The sequence below is a fragment of the Trichechus manatus genome, unplaced genomic scaffold (genome assembly GCF_000243295.1).
Source record: "Trichechus manatus latirostris isolate Lorelei unplaced genomic scaffold, TriManLat1.0 scaffold00031, whole genome shotgun sequence".
Taxonomy (NCBI): Eukaryota; Metazoa; Chordata; class Mammalia; order Sirenia; family Trichechidae; genus Trichechus; species Trichechus manatus.
In genome coordinates this window covers 16,853,540-16,869,667 of record NW_004443967.1, presented here as the reverse complement: position 1 = coordinate 16,869,667, position 16,128 = coordinate 16,853,540, and the positions used below count along the sequence as shown (strand labels likewise).

Below are 16,128 nucleotides of genomic sequence, written 5' to 3'. Positions count from 1 at the left end.
CCATCCACCCACCCATTCACCTATCTACCTAGCTGCCCTGAGCTCCAGTGAAACAAGTGAACCCCTACTGCAATGGGGTAACTAGAGAGATAAGTGGACAAACGCCTCCCTTCTCCTGTTAGAGCAAAGATTAACTGGAGGAGAGGGAAGAGAGGAGGCCCCTCCCAACAAGTCACTGTTAGCTCCTTGTGCCCTTCTGAGGGAAAGAAGCAGAGCCCTCGTGGGTCCAAGGCAGGAAACGCAGCTGATGCCTCGCTCATTGCTGCCAGCGCATCCCGGGCATGGCCACCGGCCCTTCAGTGCTGAGGGGGAGATGCCTCGGAGACCTTGGCACAAAGCAATCCTGTGAGCTGAGGACAGAAACAGCTTCACCTCAACTAGGAGTGAGGCTAGGTTATAGGGGACACATTAAAGATGGTGAGAGGATACCAAACCATATCAGTCACTTATTCTTTTTAAAGGAGCTTATCTAAAGTTCTGTACTGGTTATAATTTTAAGAGAGAATTTGTTGTTATTTTTAATGGTGACACTAGGTGGGAAATTTGTACTGATTTCTTATCTTAAACACACATACAACGTGTCTCTTATTGCTTCAATTGCACGAGCACATTATATTACCATCACCTGGTGGCACTGTGCGTAAACACTGGGCCCAGTTCTGAGAAGGTGAATAAACCTTCTGAAGGTGGATTCTGCAAAAATCTACCTTCAGGTACATTAAAAAACCAAAACCAAACCAGTTGCTGAGTCACGGTGACCCCACGCATTAGGTGATGGTGTTTATCACAGGAGGATGGGCTACAGAGTTTGGAGCATGAAACAGAGAGAGGATGTTAGAGACGTCCAGCAGCAACAGGGTTCCAAGGCAGAGCCGTGTTCATCTGACACAAGAAGATGCTCCACCGATTCTCCTATTTACCCCACCAGTCAAGATTTCTAGTCCTTCATTTTGGTAAGCGCTCAGCTGCTAACCAAAAGGTTGGTGGTTCGAAACCACCAAGAGGCTCAGCAGGAGAAAGACGTAGTGATCTGCTTCTATAAAGATTACAGCCTAGGGAACCCCTATGGGGCAATTCTACTCAGTCACACGGGGTCGCTATGAGTTGGAACTTCAACGGCACCCAACAACAACAACATCTCTTATTTACGGAAAACAGTTCCTACAAAGCGCAGCTATTGCTCTCCTAGGAAAAGGAGACAGTGCTGACAGAACCAAAGTCAGCACCCACCACTGACTCAAACTCTCCGCCCCTCCCACCCCAAAATCCCGGCTACTCACCCAGGTTGTACCACATGTCTCTGATTTCAAAACCAATCTGTCTCCTCATATCGCCATACCTGAAAAGCAGGGGAAAGAAATGCTGAGTCATGCCACAGGGAATCTGGAACCAGACTTGAATTATTTTTATGTGCCATAAAACTTCCCCATCCCCAAGACAAACAGAGAGAGCCGAAGCTTCAACTTCCTTCGCCACCAAAAGGAATTGAAGAGAGGGCTCCAGGGGAGAGCCTCTCAAGTTCCCATCTCGGAGGCGGAGGCGGATTATGTAACCCCCTCCCTGCTGTGGGACGAGGGGGCGGCTGTGGAGGAGAGTAATGGAGGTGTTTTCCTTTCTTTTGTCTCTAATGGCAAGCGCAGGAGAACTCGGCTCTGTGGCCTGAGGGGGGTTTGTTTTGCGCGCATGTTGTTGGCACACACACACCAAAGAAATCCTTCAGTCATGTGCACCAGAGCAGCTTTCACGTGTTAAAATTAAGCCCTGGAGTCGACAGCCAGACCAGGGAAAGCCTCCTCCAAATACCTTCTTCTTTATCGGTTTAAATGTGAAGAACGGTTTAACACCTAAAGATGTCATCCAATATTCCAGCACTTTTGTTTATCGGGGAAAATGAATGCTAATTTGCCTCCCAGTGGAGGTGCGGTGAGGTATGCGTTTCATGAGTAAACAGAATTTGATGCTTCAGAAGACAAACCTTTATTAGCTGGTGAGAAATTTAACTTTTTCGTTTATTGCCTCAGGAAAAAGCTGATTATATTAAAAATAGTAATTCGTAAGATCATCATGCAAGACTGCAGTTTGACAGCTGTGTGGTAGAAGCTGGGCTGAGCGTCCCCATGTAATCAGATACAAAGGGAGAGCTCTGATTACACATGGCCGCATGGCGGCTTTTACGGCCAGTATCGTTGCCTATAAATCAACAGTCACAGATCCGCTGCTTCTTACCAGTCTCAGGCGACCTGCCTGTCACTCACCACAGGTGAGGGCGGCAGCCTGTGTGATAATCTCACCCGGAAGCCACAGGTTTCAACCACAGAGACACTGCCGTGTGGGCAGGAGGTCGAGTGACTGGACCCATTTGACAAAGAAACTGAGATCAGGGAGCATAAGCCACTTCCCATGAGGACAAGCTGATTCTCTGGATAAACGTATTACATACACACAAGCCCCCAACTGGATGAGAGCCGATAAGGCAGGCTCCCCAGTGAGTGAGGTGGGATCTTGACCCGGGGTGCCCCTGTCTGTCACCAAAGCCAAAGTGGGGAGAGGTGTGCCCACGGTTGCTGAACTCACCTGCAGCAAAGCTACTGGGTCTGAGTTTGCAGGTGGCAGGAATGTACCCTTCAATGTGTAAGTGGCACCCCAAGTTGCCCAAGGACGTATGATCCAAACACCAAGTCCTACAGTCTTTGGGTGCTTGCAGCGCTGATTGCACACGTCCACTGTGCTCTGGCACAAATAACGAGTGGGATGCCAGGAGCAGCTGCCCAGGCCGGGAGAGGACACACTGGCCACGTGACTGTGCAGGAGGGTGGCACCCTCGAATGTACAGGAAGAGGGAGGTGAGCATGAAAACCGTGCACAGCCCATGTGGACTGTTCCTCGCGGGGTGGATGAGGGTCTCACCGTGCACGGGGGTGCACTGCCCTGAGAACATGACACCCCTCTCCAGCGCTCCGTCACCCTGTGTTCAGACCCCAGCATGCCAGGAGGGCCAGAGGCCCCAGAAGGCACTAAAAGCTGGTCACAGGTGGACTAGCCTATCACTTGCTGTCTAACTCAAGTTTTAAATACTCTTCTAACATCCAAGCAGCACAGAGTTCCTTGTCATCTAGGGATACTATCTCTCAAAAAATTAAGACAGTTAATCTAGGTTAATCTTCACCCAGTCAAAGCACTGGTGGTCCAATGGTACAATTCTCGCCTTCCATACAGGAAACCTGGGTTCGATTCCTGGCCAAGGCACCTCATGAACAGCCACCATCCGCCTATCACTGGAGGCCTGTGTGTTGCTATGATGCTGAACAGGTTTCAGCAGAGCTTCCAGACGACGATGGACTAGGAAGAAAGGCCTGGCAACTACTTCTGAGAATCAGCCAGTGAAAACCCTATGGATCATAAGGGTCTGTCTGATCTGCAACTGATGATGGGGATGATGAAGGACCAGGTGGTGTTCATTCCATTGCACATGGGTTGGCCATGTGCCGGGGTCGACTGGACAGCAGCTAACAACACGCCAACAATCTCCTCCCTTCTGCACACCTCTCTGCCCTCTGACTCACCTCCCGCTCTCAGGACTGACAATCACCCTCTATTCAGAGGACCTTCCAAAGTTCAGAAGTACAAAGTTAAGCAGACCCCCGGCAGCGGCAGGCTTAGAATTTGTGGTCTGGGTCATTCAGGAGTGACCCACCTGCTCATGTCTGAGAAAGGTTTGTCATTTTTCTAGAGCTGGAGCCAGGTTCTGGGCAGGAGGCGGAGAGGGGAGCCAGGAGAGGACCCCCCACCCCCACCCCTGCACAGCAACTCCTTTAAGGTGCTGAAGAGGGGGGCTCAGGGTGAGGCATTTACATTTTTCAGCTATACTTTCCCTGAGAACGGGATGGATTGAGAAAGACGTGAGAGCACACCCCTCATGAGCAGCACAGGCCTATTGTACAAAGGTGCTAAAAGAGGTATTTTAACAGTCAAATACAACAAAGGTGCTTCAGTAACAAAGAGAGAGGAGGGGCAGGAGCGAGGAGAGAAGGCCAAGATTGAATTTTCCTGGCAGCCAGATGGATCTTTTCTTTAGTTTTAATAAGAAGGCAGCTTTGATGAATCTATCCGTGCCTCAGAGTAATCCCAAACAGAGTTACAGCTGTCACCTGAACTCAGGAGACCCTCCCGAACCATTCCTGTGTTCTTACCAAGGAGAAATCACAGAAAAACTAACTAGCAAGTGTCCTGGGCTAATCACGCTCATGATGGGGATCAGAATTTCCGAGCAGGTGGCGACCTTACGATCGTCATTTGGTCCCTATCTAACAATGTATAGCTGAGGGAAATGGACCAGGGCCAGAGAGGAGGGCCAAGACTTGGCCCAGGTCACGGGGAAGGAGGAGAAGAGCGTCCAAGCTTCCGAACGCCCAAATCCAACTTCTCCCACCACAACGCGTGATTCCCGACCAGCTCAGGCATATACCTACAACGTCACAACCCAGCACTGTCTCATGTTTCAGAGTGCGCTTGTCTCATCTTATGCTCAGGATAAGAATGGGAGGTGACTGAGAAGAAACTAATGACTGTGTATCCAATGAGGAAGCAGAGATTCATGGAGGTTAACCACATGCCTGGCTCCCCAAGGCTAGAATAACACAGAGCTGGAGTCAGCTTGGCTGAGTGCCTCCTACCACACCCAGCTCACCTGTAGTCCACCTCCAGAGCCAGTGAGCATAGGAACAACACCTTCAAACTGCCCAAGGGGGCCCCTGGGAGGCTACTTTCCACGGCCCAGGCAGATGGCCTCACTAGGACCTACACCCTTAACCCTAAAATAAACTATGTAAATTTGTTCTCTGTGGGCTAACCTTGGCGCCCGTTCAGGCTGAAAATTCTAAACGGGGATTTTACGCTTAGATGTGCTGCTTATTGTTGTTACGTGCTGTTGAGTCAACCCCTGACTCACGATGACCCCATGCGGAACGAAACACTGCCCAGTCCTGCACCATCCCCACGATAGGTTATGGATCGGACTGCTGTGTCCATATGGTTTTCACTGGCTGATTTTCGGAAGTAGGTTTCTTTGGTCTGTCTTAGTCTGGAAGCTCCACTGAAACCTGTTCAGCATCATAGCAACGTGCAAACCTCCACTGACGGACGGGTGGTGGCTGCGCATCAGGTGCACGGGCAGGGAACCGAACCCGGTCTCCCACGTAGAAGGTGAGAGTTCTACCAAGAGCCACCACTGTCCCCTAGACATGCCTGTTGTGAGGTGCCGTCAAGTCGGTCCAACGCACAGCGACCCCATGTACAACAGAACGAAACACTATCCAGTCCTGTGCCAGCCTCACAATAGTTGCTATGTTTGAGCCCATTGTTGCGCCACTGTGCCATTCCATCTCATTGAGGGTCTTCCTCTATTTCACTGACCCTCTGCTTTACCAAGCATGACGTCCTTCTCCAGGGACTGGTCCCTCCTGATAACACTTCCAAAGTACATGAGACCAAGTCTCATCCTCGCTTCTAAGGCGCATTCTGGCTATACTTAGATAGGCCCAATTTGTGAATCTCTGTCTCTTTCAGAAGGAAGCCTGGCCCTGATATACAATTCCTTCTTTGCAGTCACGTGAGATATCACCCCACACCGGGACACACAATGTTTTCATACTAAAATTTTCAAGTCGGCCACTAATCAAAAGTCAAGTTTTTAAAATTTTACTCTATTTCCTGAGCCCCAGTAACATGGAAGGCTTGGGGTTGGATGGAAGGAAGAAAGGATTGTCAGGCTTAGCATTCCGTGGACATTTCTGTCCTTCATTAGGAGTCGCTTGCACCAAGGGTATCGGAAGGTTGAACTGTTGAATTTTCTTATTGTGGATTTTGATTTCTAGGGGTTATTTGTTTTGTGGTTCATTGGCAAGTCTTATATTCAATTTGCGTTTGACATAATCAGTTCTCTGCGTGGTGAGGCCCATTCTTTTATGTAACTCTCATGCACTTTGAGGAATGTCTTTGGAATGAATATCTTAATTATCCTCCCTAACCTTAATAATCAGGAGGATGGGAGCTTAACAAGAGAAAATGAATAGGCAGATCTTCTGACACCAGTATTTCCTGTTGTTCTGAGCCACAGTGCTGTTGACAGGGACAGAGGTGAGGGGCTGTGGGGCTTGGCAGGGAGGAACCAAGGGGTAGGCTGTTGGGGGCTATTCCACCATGAAGCCCTTACTGAGATTCACCAACCCTAGAAGAGCAGAGGAGCTCATAGAGACAGCCCAGAGGCTATAATACGGGTGTGGCATCACTCCACCCTGTGGCCCCTTGGGCTTTCCCCCAAGGAGGGAGAATCCCATGATTATGCTCCACTGTATACTAAGTTAGCCTCCCCAGCATTGCTCAGATCCTGGGATCAATTCCCACATCACCAGCCCCTCAAGCTCTGCCCAAGCCCCAGCCCTCCAGGCTTCTATTTCTGAAGACAAGGTGGGCATGGTCACCATCATGGACAGCAGAGTCAAAGCAGTAATCAGATTAGTCTGACTCTCCTAGACATATGGCGTTGGCCAATTGGTCATGATGTCCCTAGGAGTGAAACAGATGAAAGACTACTAATTTCTTACTTGACCTGTATAAGCAGAAGAGTCCTAGGGCAAATGAACAAAAGTCTAACTTGAATTATGAAAATAGAGTCAAGTCCCCTCAATCAATTCCCAGACTTAAGCCATCTTATAAGACCCATAGTCCCTTGAATGAAGGGAAGGCCAGGTCCCCTTGAGGAAGGACCCCACGGCACTGGCAAAAATGTAAACTGTTCATCTTTCTACTAGCTTTCCACAAAGGGTCTACAGCCTTTTACCAGGCTGACTGTTCACTGGGGAAAAGGAAATATTCAAACTTTTGGGGGGATTACTGGACATTGGCTCTGAACTGACAGTTACCCTGGGAGACTCGCCAGTCAGAGTGGGAGTGCATGGAGATCAGGTTATCAGTGGAGCCTTAGCTCAGGTCCGTCTCACAGTGGGTCCGGTCGGTCCCCGAACCCATCCTGTAGTGATTTCCCCAGTTCCAGAATGCAGAATTGCAATAGTCATGCTTAGCAACTGGCAGAATGCCCTTGATGTCCCCTTTTGGGACTGGCTGTTCATTGAAGCTCTGCTTGGGTCACAGAGCCAACCTCTGGGTCTCCTTCACCACCCAGCCTGGAAGTGAACGCCACCAGGAGGCCTTCTGAGTCACCCAGCTGAGCCCTCAGGCCCACCTCCGGGCTCCAAGCCACTCTCATTACTCCCCTTCCACTCCCCTGGCACCAAGGTGTGCGAAGGTCGAGCGGTCAAATTTTCTCCTCACAGCTTTTGATTCCTAGGGGTTATCATGTTCTGAGTTTCATTGGCAAGTCCTGTACTCCATTCGGGTTTGACCAAATCAATTCTTCGCACACTGTGGACCATTCTTTTATGTGACTCCCATGCGCTCTGGGCAATGTTTTTGGGGATGTAATAATTTCTGCATATCTACCTTCCCCATTGGACTTGGACTTCTTCACCACAAGGTCTAGGCATTATCTCGTTGTCCCCAGCGGCCTCACAGGGTCAAGGAAGAGGGTCTGCTCTCAGACATGCAGAACGCTTTCTCCCTGATGACCTGTGGTGCTGTCTGTTGTGCTACTCTTCATGCCCCTTGATTTATCTTAAATACTTTGTAATCAATTTGCAGACTTTATTTCTACACAGCAAAACTTCCATTGGAAATATCTGAAGAGATCCTACCCAAATGCTTTGGACCTTCTGAGGGGCGTGCTTACGATGACACAGGGGCCAGCTCAGTCCTTGCAAATCCAGCCGACGAGGACAGTTATCTCCTTCAGAGAAGGAAACCACAGCCAGTGTCAACTCCATAGTGAGTTGTTCGATAATTGTAACAGTGCCAACAGCTTCCATCAGAGGCTTTTTTTTTGAGAAGCAGAATTGGAGAATTAAGTAGTAAAGTAACCTGCATGTGGAATGACATCACAATAGTCCAGAGCAAAGCAATTATCTCCTGAAACGCCCATTCTGTGTTGTGCTAATAGTCTTGAATTATACGGACTTTGAACCTACCATGATGAATCCTGCAATTTTAGATCTTGATTCATGGGTTAGAAAAGGCAATACCCGATGCATGATTTAAAAACCCCCTTTCATTACATCGTGATTACATCTCAATTTGTACCAAGCTGGCTTAGAGATGCCATGGAAATTATGCTAACAGAATTGGAGGCGCCTACCCCGGGTTTCTGAGCTGGATGAGGACTTACTTGTTCAGGATTTTGGCTCGCTTTGCACTTGAAAAATTCTCCAGTTGCAAGGACTCTTGGGTAAGGAAAGCTACGGCCAGGTGAAAGTAGTTGTTCCACAGCTGAAAACCAAAAAGGGGGAAGGGCAGAGTTGGTGAGCAGCTTAATGGAGGATTTGAAATGTGCTCTGAAACATTCATCATTTGCCTAACACACACTTCTGAAATGTTTAAAACAGAAAAATTAAAAATGTGCTCACTAGATACAAATTGCAGCGTGGTTCAGTGTTGCCCACGGGCTCCGGGATCACGTTCCCAAAACCAAACCACTGCTGTCAACGTGATTCCGACTCCTAGGGACGCTGTAGGACAGAGTACCACTGCCCCATAGAGTGTCCAAGGCTGTAATCTTTATGGAAGCACACCGCCACATCTTTCTCCCACGGAGTGGCTAGTGGGTTTGAACCACCGGCCTTTCGGTTAGCAGCCGAGCGCTTTAACCGCTGTGCCGCCAGGGCTCCGGGATCACAATGTAGGTGTTCAAATCCCAATTCTGCCATTTATTTGGGCAGTCAATCTAACCTCTCAGTTTCTTCATCAATAAAACAGAAATTTTAATAGTACCTACCTTACAGGGTTGCTGGAAGGATCAAAGGAACAAAGGAGCGCAGGGCGTTTCCAGTGGCGCCCAGCACGTGACACACACTACACATATGGAAGCTCTTACTCCCATGTGGAGGACCTGCCTCCTTGAGAATAATGTGCTAGTACCAATTGCTGTTAAGTAGGCTCCGACTCATGGCACCCCCATATGTGTCAGAGTAGAATTTCACTCCACAGGGTTTTCAATGGCTGACTTTTTGGAAGTAGATCACTAGGACTTTCTTCTGAAGGCCCTCTGAGTGGACTCAAACTTTCAACCATTTGGCCAGCAGCTGAGCATGTTAGCCATCTGCATCACCCAGGAATTCCAAAGATTAGTCTAGATTTCTATAATTTATGATTTGTGTGATACCAAAAACCAAAAAAAAAAAAAAAGCATAGATACACTAGACAGTTGAGGGAAACAGATATAAAATAAAATCAAACATTCCATATTTCAAGGACTTACAGACAATTCGTGGCTTACAGACAATTTGCTATGAAATGACTCCGGTCATAAATCTCTTTACCACAGAAGTTCTGTCTATTTGGGCACCGCGTCTGCCCTTGGTGTTATAAAAGTGTTCTTAAACAAGAAACGTTGTTAAGGGTAGGTTCCCAAAGTGATGAGCAAACCCCACTTATTAAGTCAGTGTTTAAGGCAGAGCAGGAAGGTTCCGAGGAAGGAAGAATTTTTGGATCAGCAAGTGTGATATTTTCGCTTGCTCATTGGTGCTCCATAAATGCCACCTATGTCCGCTCACTGCCCAGGCAAGAGATCTGGACTCACGCTGGGCTCTGCACTGTCCCAGCCACCTTCGCATCAATTAACAAGTCCTGAACTTTCACTTGATAAATCCACCCACTCGATGTCAAACCGGGACCAGGCTGCAAGCCTAGCACCCTCTCTCCATCAGAACACCAGTCTCCAAAGTGTTTCTCCGTCGTGTGTAGTCCCTCTCAAATCCACTGCCCACAGTGCAGCCATAGGGAACTTTCTCAAATGCAAACCTGGCAGGGCCATGCCCCTGCCTGAACCCCTCAGAAGCTGCCCACACCCCGTGGGTAGTCCCGGCTGCCCCACCTCTCCCGTGCTCTGGCCTTCTCGCTCCCATCAGGCATGAGGCTGACATGTCCGCCATCCCCGAGGCCCTTCAAGCCTGAACCCCGAGTGCTCCTTCACCCTTCGCCTGTGACGTGCAAGCTTGAATACGCTTTTAATGATTTTTAGCAAGAAACATGTGGGTGTCAGGTTTCTCACTTACAAAACAGGGTTAATATTTATTATATCAAATGAGATAGTTGCAAAGGGTTATATAAAAATAAGGTGTTAACATTACCGGTTCTATTTTTAATTAGCTGTGAAGTAAGTGGAAATTTAAAAGCATTGACAGGATTTAAGGAAGAGCATGCTGGCCTTCCACTTACCCAGCACTTCTCAGGAACTAGACACTTTATATATTAACACACCAACTCATCTGACTACCACGGAGCCACCCAAGTGTGCAGTAAACCCTGTTTTCAAGATGAGGTTCTCACACTTGCCCACGGGCCCCAAAGAACACAGGAAGCAGAAGGATCCAAACTAGGCGTCCCAGGCTCCACAGCCCACAGTCCTTCACCTGTCCCCAGAAGAAAGGCCTGGTGATCTACTTTCAAAACTCAGCCATTGAAAACTCCATTGAACATAATTCTACTCTGACACACATACAGTCACCATGAGTTGAAGTCAACTCATCGGCAACAAGAACTGGTTTAAATTTCCTCAAATTTATTTATAAACTCCGTGGTACACCAATTAAAATTTAAGTATAATTTTTTACAAAAAGAAACTTAACAGGCTGATTTAAAACTACATGGAAGAGAAATGCTAAGTATAGCCAGAGACTAATGACCCAATAAGCAAGGCCTGCACGGAAAACCCTGGTGGCTCCGTGATTAAGAGCTACGGCTGCTAACCAAAAGGTTGGCAGTTCGAATCCACCAGGCACTCCTTGGAAACCCTGTGGGGCAGTTGTTCTCTGTTCTATAGGGTCACTATGAGTCAGAATTGACTCGACGGCAAGGGGTTTGTTTTTTTTTGGTTTGCACGGGCTTACTTGTGCTTATCTACTACCTTACTAATCTGTAGTGCACAATTTCACATGAGCTTCACCACATCTTTGAAATTATGCACTACAGATTAGTAAGTAAATACAATTGAGTCCGTGTGTACCTTGCTTACTGTAAGCACGCGCATACCTTGCTTACTGGTTCACCTGCCCTTGAGTATAGGCAAGCTAATTTTGCAACAGAAGAGTAATGGGGAGGTCCTGGCTGTAGTGGCTGCGTATGAAAGGGTAGCAATTAAAACCATGATGGAACTAACACAGAAAATAAACTTCATACACACATGCATTTGTCATTATGATAATCAGAGCATTCTAAATCACTGAGGAAAGAAGAACCTATTCAGGAAATGATGTGGGAAAAAGTGAAGTGAGCCCCTTACCCCAACACTAACTGCAGAAATTCCAGATGGATGAGCCAAGCGAAAGTTAAAAACGCACAAGCAAACAAAAACTATAAAAGTATTAGCAGACACTAAACCAAAAAATAACAAACCGCTTGCCATTGAGTTGACTCTGACTCATGGCAGCCCCACATGTGTCACAGCAGAACTGTGCTCCCATGGGTTTTCAATGGTTGAGTTTTTCAGAAAGTAGATTATCAGGCTTTTTTTCTGAGGTGCCTCTGGGTGGACTCGAACTGCCAACCTTTTGGTTAGCAGGAAGTGCTTAGCCGTTTGCATTACCCAAGGACTAGATACTAATGCCCTAATGAATAGTTATGTTTATAATTTTGATAATGAGCCAAGAAAAGATTTGCCAAGCAAAACATAAAACTGAATAGCCAAAAAAGAAATGACTGATAGATTTGACTACAGAAAAACTGATTATTTCCATATTATAAGCCTACACCCCTGCCCGTGCTTTATCAAGAATTCCAAGTTATACAAGAGTAAGACAAATGGCCTGATAGAAAAATGAGCAAAGGAAATGATCAGACAACTCATAGCAGAAACCCCCAGGGCTGTTAAGTATTCTCAGCCTAACTAATAATCAAGAAATGCCAATAAAATCAAGGAGCAACCGTTTTAATGATGAATAATATTGGGACTGGAAAAGATTCTGGAAAATGGCAGATCTGAAAGCAGGTTGGTGGGATTGCAAATGGCTAAAGCATTTTAAGAGGGCAATTTAACAATGTCTGTTCAACTTAAGATTTCATACCATTTGGCCCGGCATTTATACTTCTAGGAATCTGTTCTTCAGAATGCGTGCGCTAACACGCCTGTGTGTAAAACTGTTAGGAGCGGCACCGCTTGTACGGCAGGCAGTCTCCGGGTTTTGAACGTCCGTCTTATGTACGACCTGTAGTTACGAACCACGCCCCGTAAACCCTATTACATTAATAATTTGAGGCGCTTACAATGGTTTGTAATAACAGGCACTACTTTGCGATGTGCATCAAAACATTATTATTATTATTGTATTATTATGTTAAAGATGTTTTAGTGCATCTGGAAGTGTTTCTTTAATGTTTTCATGCATAGAAAGTTACACTATATACTATATACTAAGACGAACATTTGACTAACCGACATTAGATACGAACCATACCTAACTGTTTTGATTTACATATAAATTCGACTTAAAAACAGATTTAGGAATGGAATTTGTTCCTAATATGGGTGTAATCCAGGGGTAATCCGGGCATAATCCAGGGACTGCCCACACTGAAAAACGGGAAACAGTTTACAGGGCACCAGTGGAGGAGTAGCTGAGTATTTGTAGGTACATTCACATTGTGGAACATGACAGTACCATACCACACACAGGGACGATCCAATTCCTGCCAAAATGCAAAAGGAAACACGCATCCGTCAACGTAAACACACAGAGAAGAGCTGGGAGCACATACAACTGTTTAAAAGTTCTCTCTCCAGATGAGGACTCCGAGTCGGCAACAAGGTGGGGGTACGTATTCATATTTACTAGATATACTGACTTACACTGTGTGATTATTTTACAATGATAATACAGCTGTGTATTATGATATACGAAAACAGACATGAAGTCAAGAGAATGATAAAAAATAAAACTGTAAAAAAAATAAGAAACACTTCTAGATACAGTGAAACTTGTGAGAGCTGGAACTCGACGGGACTGCCTTGTTTTTCCAGGTCTTGCTCAAGTTTTCTGTCTTTGACAGGGTGCAGTCACCACTTTTCTGTTGCTTTCTATTTAGTGGAAAATATTTGAGTTTTCCTTCCCTGACAGGTCTCCACCTTACACAGGTTCCAGCTTTCACAGGTTTTACTGTATACACATGTGCATATTTAAAAAAATACCCATTGCCGTCAAGTCAATTCTGTAATGCCTGATATATGATTATATGCTTATATTCTGTAATGGAATCCTGGTGGCGCAGTGGTTAAGAGCTGGGCTGCTAACTAGAAGGTTGGCAGTTCAAACCCACCAGCTGCTCCTTAGAAACCCTATGGGGCAGTTCTATTCTGTCCTATACGGTCACTATGAGTCAGAATCAACTAGACAGCAATAGTTTTTTTTTTTTTTTTTAGTTTATATATTCTATAATGTCAATAAAATAGAAATTTAAAACAGAAAAATTATAAAAGAGCTTAATCTAATAAAAGTAAGCACCACATTAGCCCTAAATTTTCTCGAGGCAATACAAAAGGGAAAGTAAATGGGTGTCTGATTTTTACTCTCTGGTAAAACAATTTTCAGCTGGATCACCCACTGGGTGAACATAAGTTCTCGGGTCCCTTCTCAGCAAAGGAAGCCCTAATCCAGGTTAGGAACCTGACTTGCCTCGTGCCTCTGGATGCCTTGTTAACTGCAAACTTGAGGACACTCAGCTAGGTAATCATGATGCCCAACGAAGCCATGATTAGCAGAAGCGCACCCGGAGAACAATGGAACTGTCAGCTACAAATGCTCAGTGGGAAATCGTGCCAGGCAACTTCAGTCCCTCTCGCTCGCTCTCTCTCACACACACACGCACACACATGCACACACACACGGGCACACACACGAGGAACAGCTCTTACACTGACAGGCTCCTGGCATCCTAGGGGCAACAGCCACTGTGGGTTGCACAAAGCCAGGAGAGAGTATATTAGGGAAAACCATGTTCAAAGGGAAGCTGATCTCATGATGCAAACTCAGATCTCCTCCTCTGCTGCCCCCTCCAACATCAGGAACGTCCCCCGCAGTGTTAGGCTGGGCAGCCATCCACGCTGAGCCTTAGTGACCTCCCTGCTCCGAGAATCCCCGTTAGCCAGTCTGATTCAGTCGTTTCTCTCGGAAACCACTCCATCTCCTTGCTGGCTAAGTAGAGCAAATGCCCTGAAGGTGTCAGATTCACTCCTTGGGGTCCCACAGTACATACTGTAAATTCCATTTCCACCTGCCTGACGGAGACCAAGTAAGTGTGAGTCAGAGACACAGACAATGTTGGCTCAGACCAGCAACGTACCCTAGCGTGATTTCTCAACAAAGGTTGTGTCCCCTCTTCTCTTACCTGTAGCTCAAAGTTGGCTTGATCCAGAAACTTTTTGTTCAGCATATCTGCATACTGATTAATTGCTCGCAGGAAGACTCTGAAAAATCAGGAGAAAATTACATAATTACACACTTAGGCTCTGGCACCTTTGCTGGTTTGGCATTTCAACGAGATACAATCCGGGAGCGTCTGGAAAGCGAAAGCTCTAAGTCAGGTGAAAAATGGCGAGGTTTTGCCAATGTAAAGGCTGGAGAATTATATGCAGATGTTCTCCAATTTAATCAAGTAAATTAGCACAAGCAGAACGGAAGAAATAGACCAAGACAACAGCTTTTGAAAGTAACATATGAGAAGTATCACTAAAAAATCTAATTAAAAAAAAGAAAAGGTGCAAATCAAATCCTTTTATTAAGCTGCAATGTCTCAATGTTATACTGTTATACCGGACTCCACTTGGCTGCCTTTTTTTCAATGAAGCAGTTGAAAGCTTAGTTATACACCAGCCATTAGGCCTGGGATAGTTTGGTATACTATTAACTGTGCTTAGAAGCATGAGTGACTTCAGTCTCATTAGTCCTGTGTCCCAAATGCTAATCTGCGTCATTGTTTCCTTGTTCAAAGCAAAGGAGCTAGTACTTATGAGAATTTTAGCAGGAACGGTGATTCATTGATGATGCGAAATTTTAAGCACCGTGAGCAAACCCTCGTATCCTTCAATGCCTCGGCTTTTGCTTTTCCATGATAAAATCTGCAATGTGGGCTGTCACAAACGTCTGCTGTGCACGGAGACTTTCACAAGCTGCTTCATTCAGTAGATTTGTTTCATTACCCCTGGAAGTGTTTACGATAATAAAGCTCAGTCCAGATCCTTCTTTGTCAGCAACCCGTCTCCCTTTGCACCAGGGCAGAATGCAAGAAGAATGTGCAGGAGGTCACGGATGATAAACCTAATTACATTCCTCTGTTCAGACAGCAGGAAGCAGCCAAAGACAGTAAAAGGAATCTAGGGAAGTTACTAGTAACTGGTGCTCTCTTACGAGGTTACCTCGTTAGCTATGCATGCCTGGGGTGCTCCCCATGCCTGGCCGATCCCAGAGCTGCTAAACGCCAGTTAGCCTGGGAAGAGGGAGGAATTCACCATCTGGCCCCCAGAGATGTCTCTATCACCACCAACCACCACCACCTCCCACCCATCACCCACTGCCACTGCGGTTTCTCTCATATTCACACTGCGTACAACTCTAAGAAAGGGGACTGGCAAACATCATTTCATTACAAGACCTATGAGCTGGATCTTGGACCAAGACAGGTGTACAAACAGCCAGGGACAGAGTTTGCTAGCTCAGTCACTGAAGAAAACTGTAGATGGAGCCATGTGAATTCTGCCCAGGGGCCGCATGTTAGATGACTTGAGCGGCTATTAGCAGAGGGACATGGGGATCCTCACCCTGTCCATTCACCGAGGGCACAGCCTGGGCAGCAGCTGCCATCAGCCACAGGGCTGCCACATTTTGCAAATAAAAAAACAACGCAGGATGTCCAGTTAAATTCGGAAAACAGCTCTCACTGCTGATTTTGTAACATGCTGAAGAAAGCTGAATGTAGAACATTTCGTGTACTCTAACAAAGTTCACCCACCACCCGTCTATCAGTCTGTCGTCC

The 16,128-nt window shown here is 46.5% G+C and overlaps 1 protein-coding gene across 1 annotated transcript in view; it reads right to left on the bottom strand.

The window, feature by feature from the left end:
* The window catches only part of DOCK1 (dedicator of cytokinesis 1), a 569,919-nt gene that overhangs the window by 111,675 nt on the left and 442,116 nt on the right, over positions 1-16,128 (bottom strand). The window contains exons 30-32 of the mRNA XM_023730055.1: positions 14,485-14,563; positions 8,276-8,376; positions 1,281-1,339 (exon numbers count right to left, since the gene is read on the bottom strand). Coding sequence (XP_023585823.1) covers positions 1,281-1,339; positions 8,276-8,376; positions 14,485-14,563 — 239 coding nt within the window. The remainder of the gene's footprint in view (positions 1-1,280; positions 1,340-8,275; positions 8,377-14,484; positions 14,564-16,128) is intronic.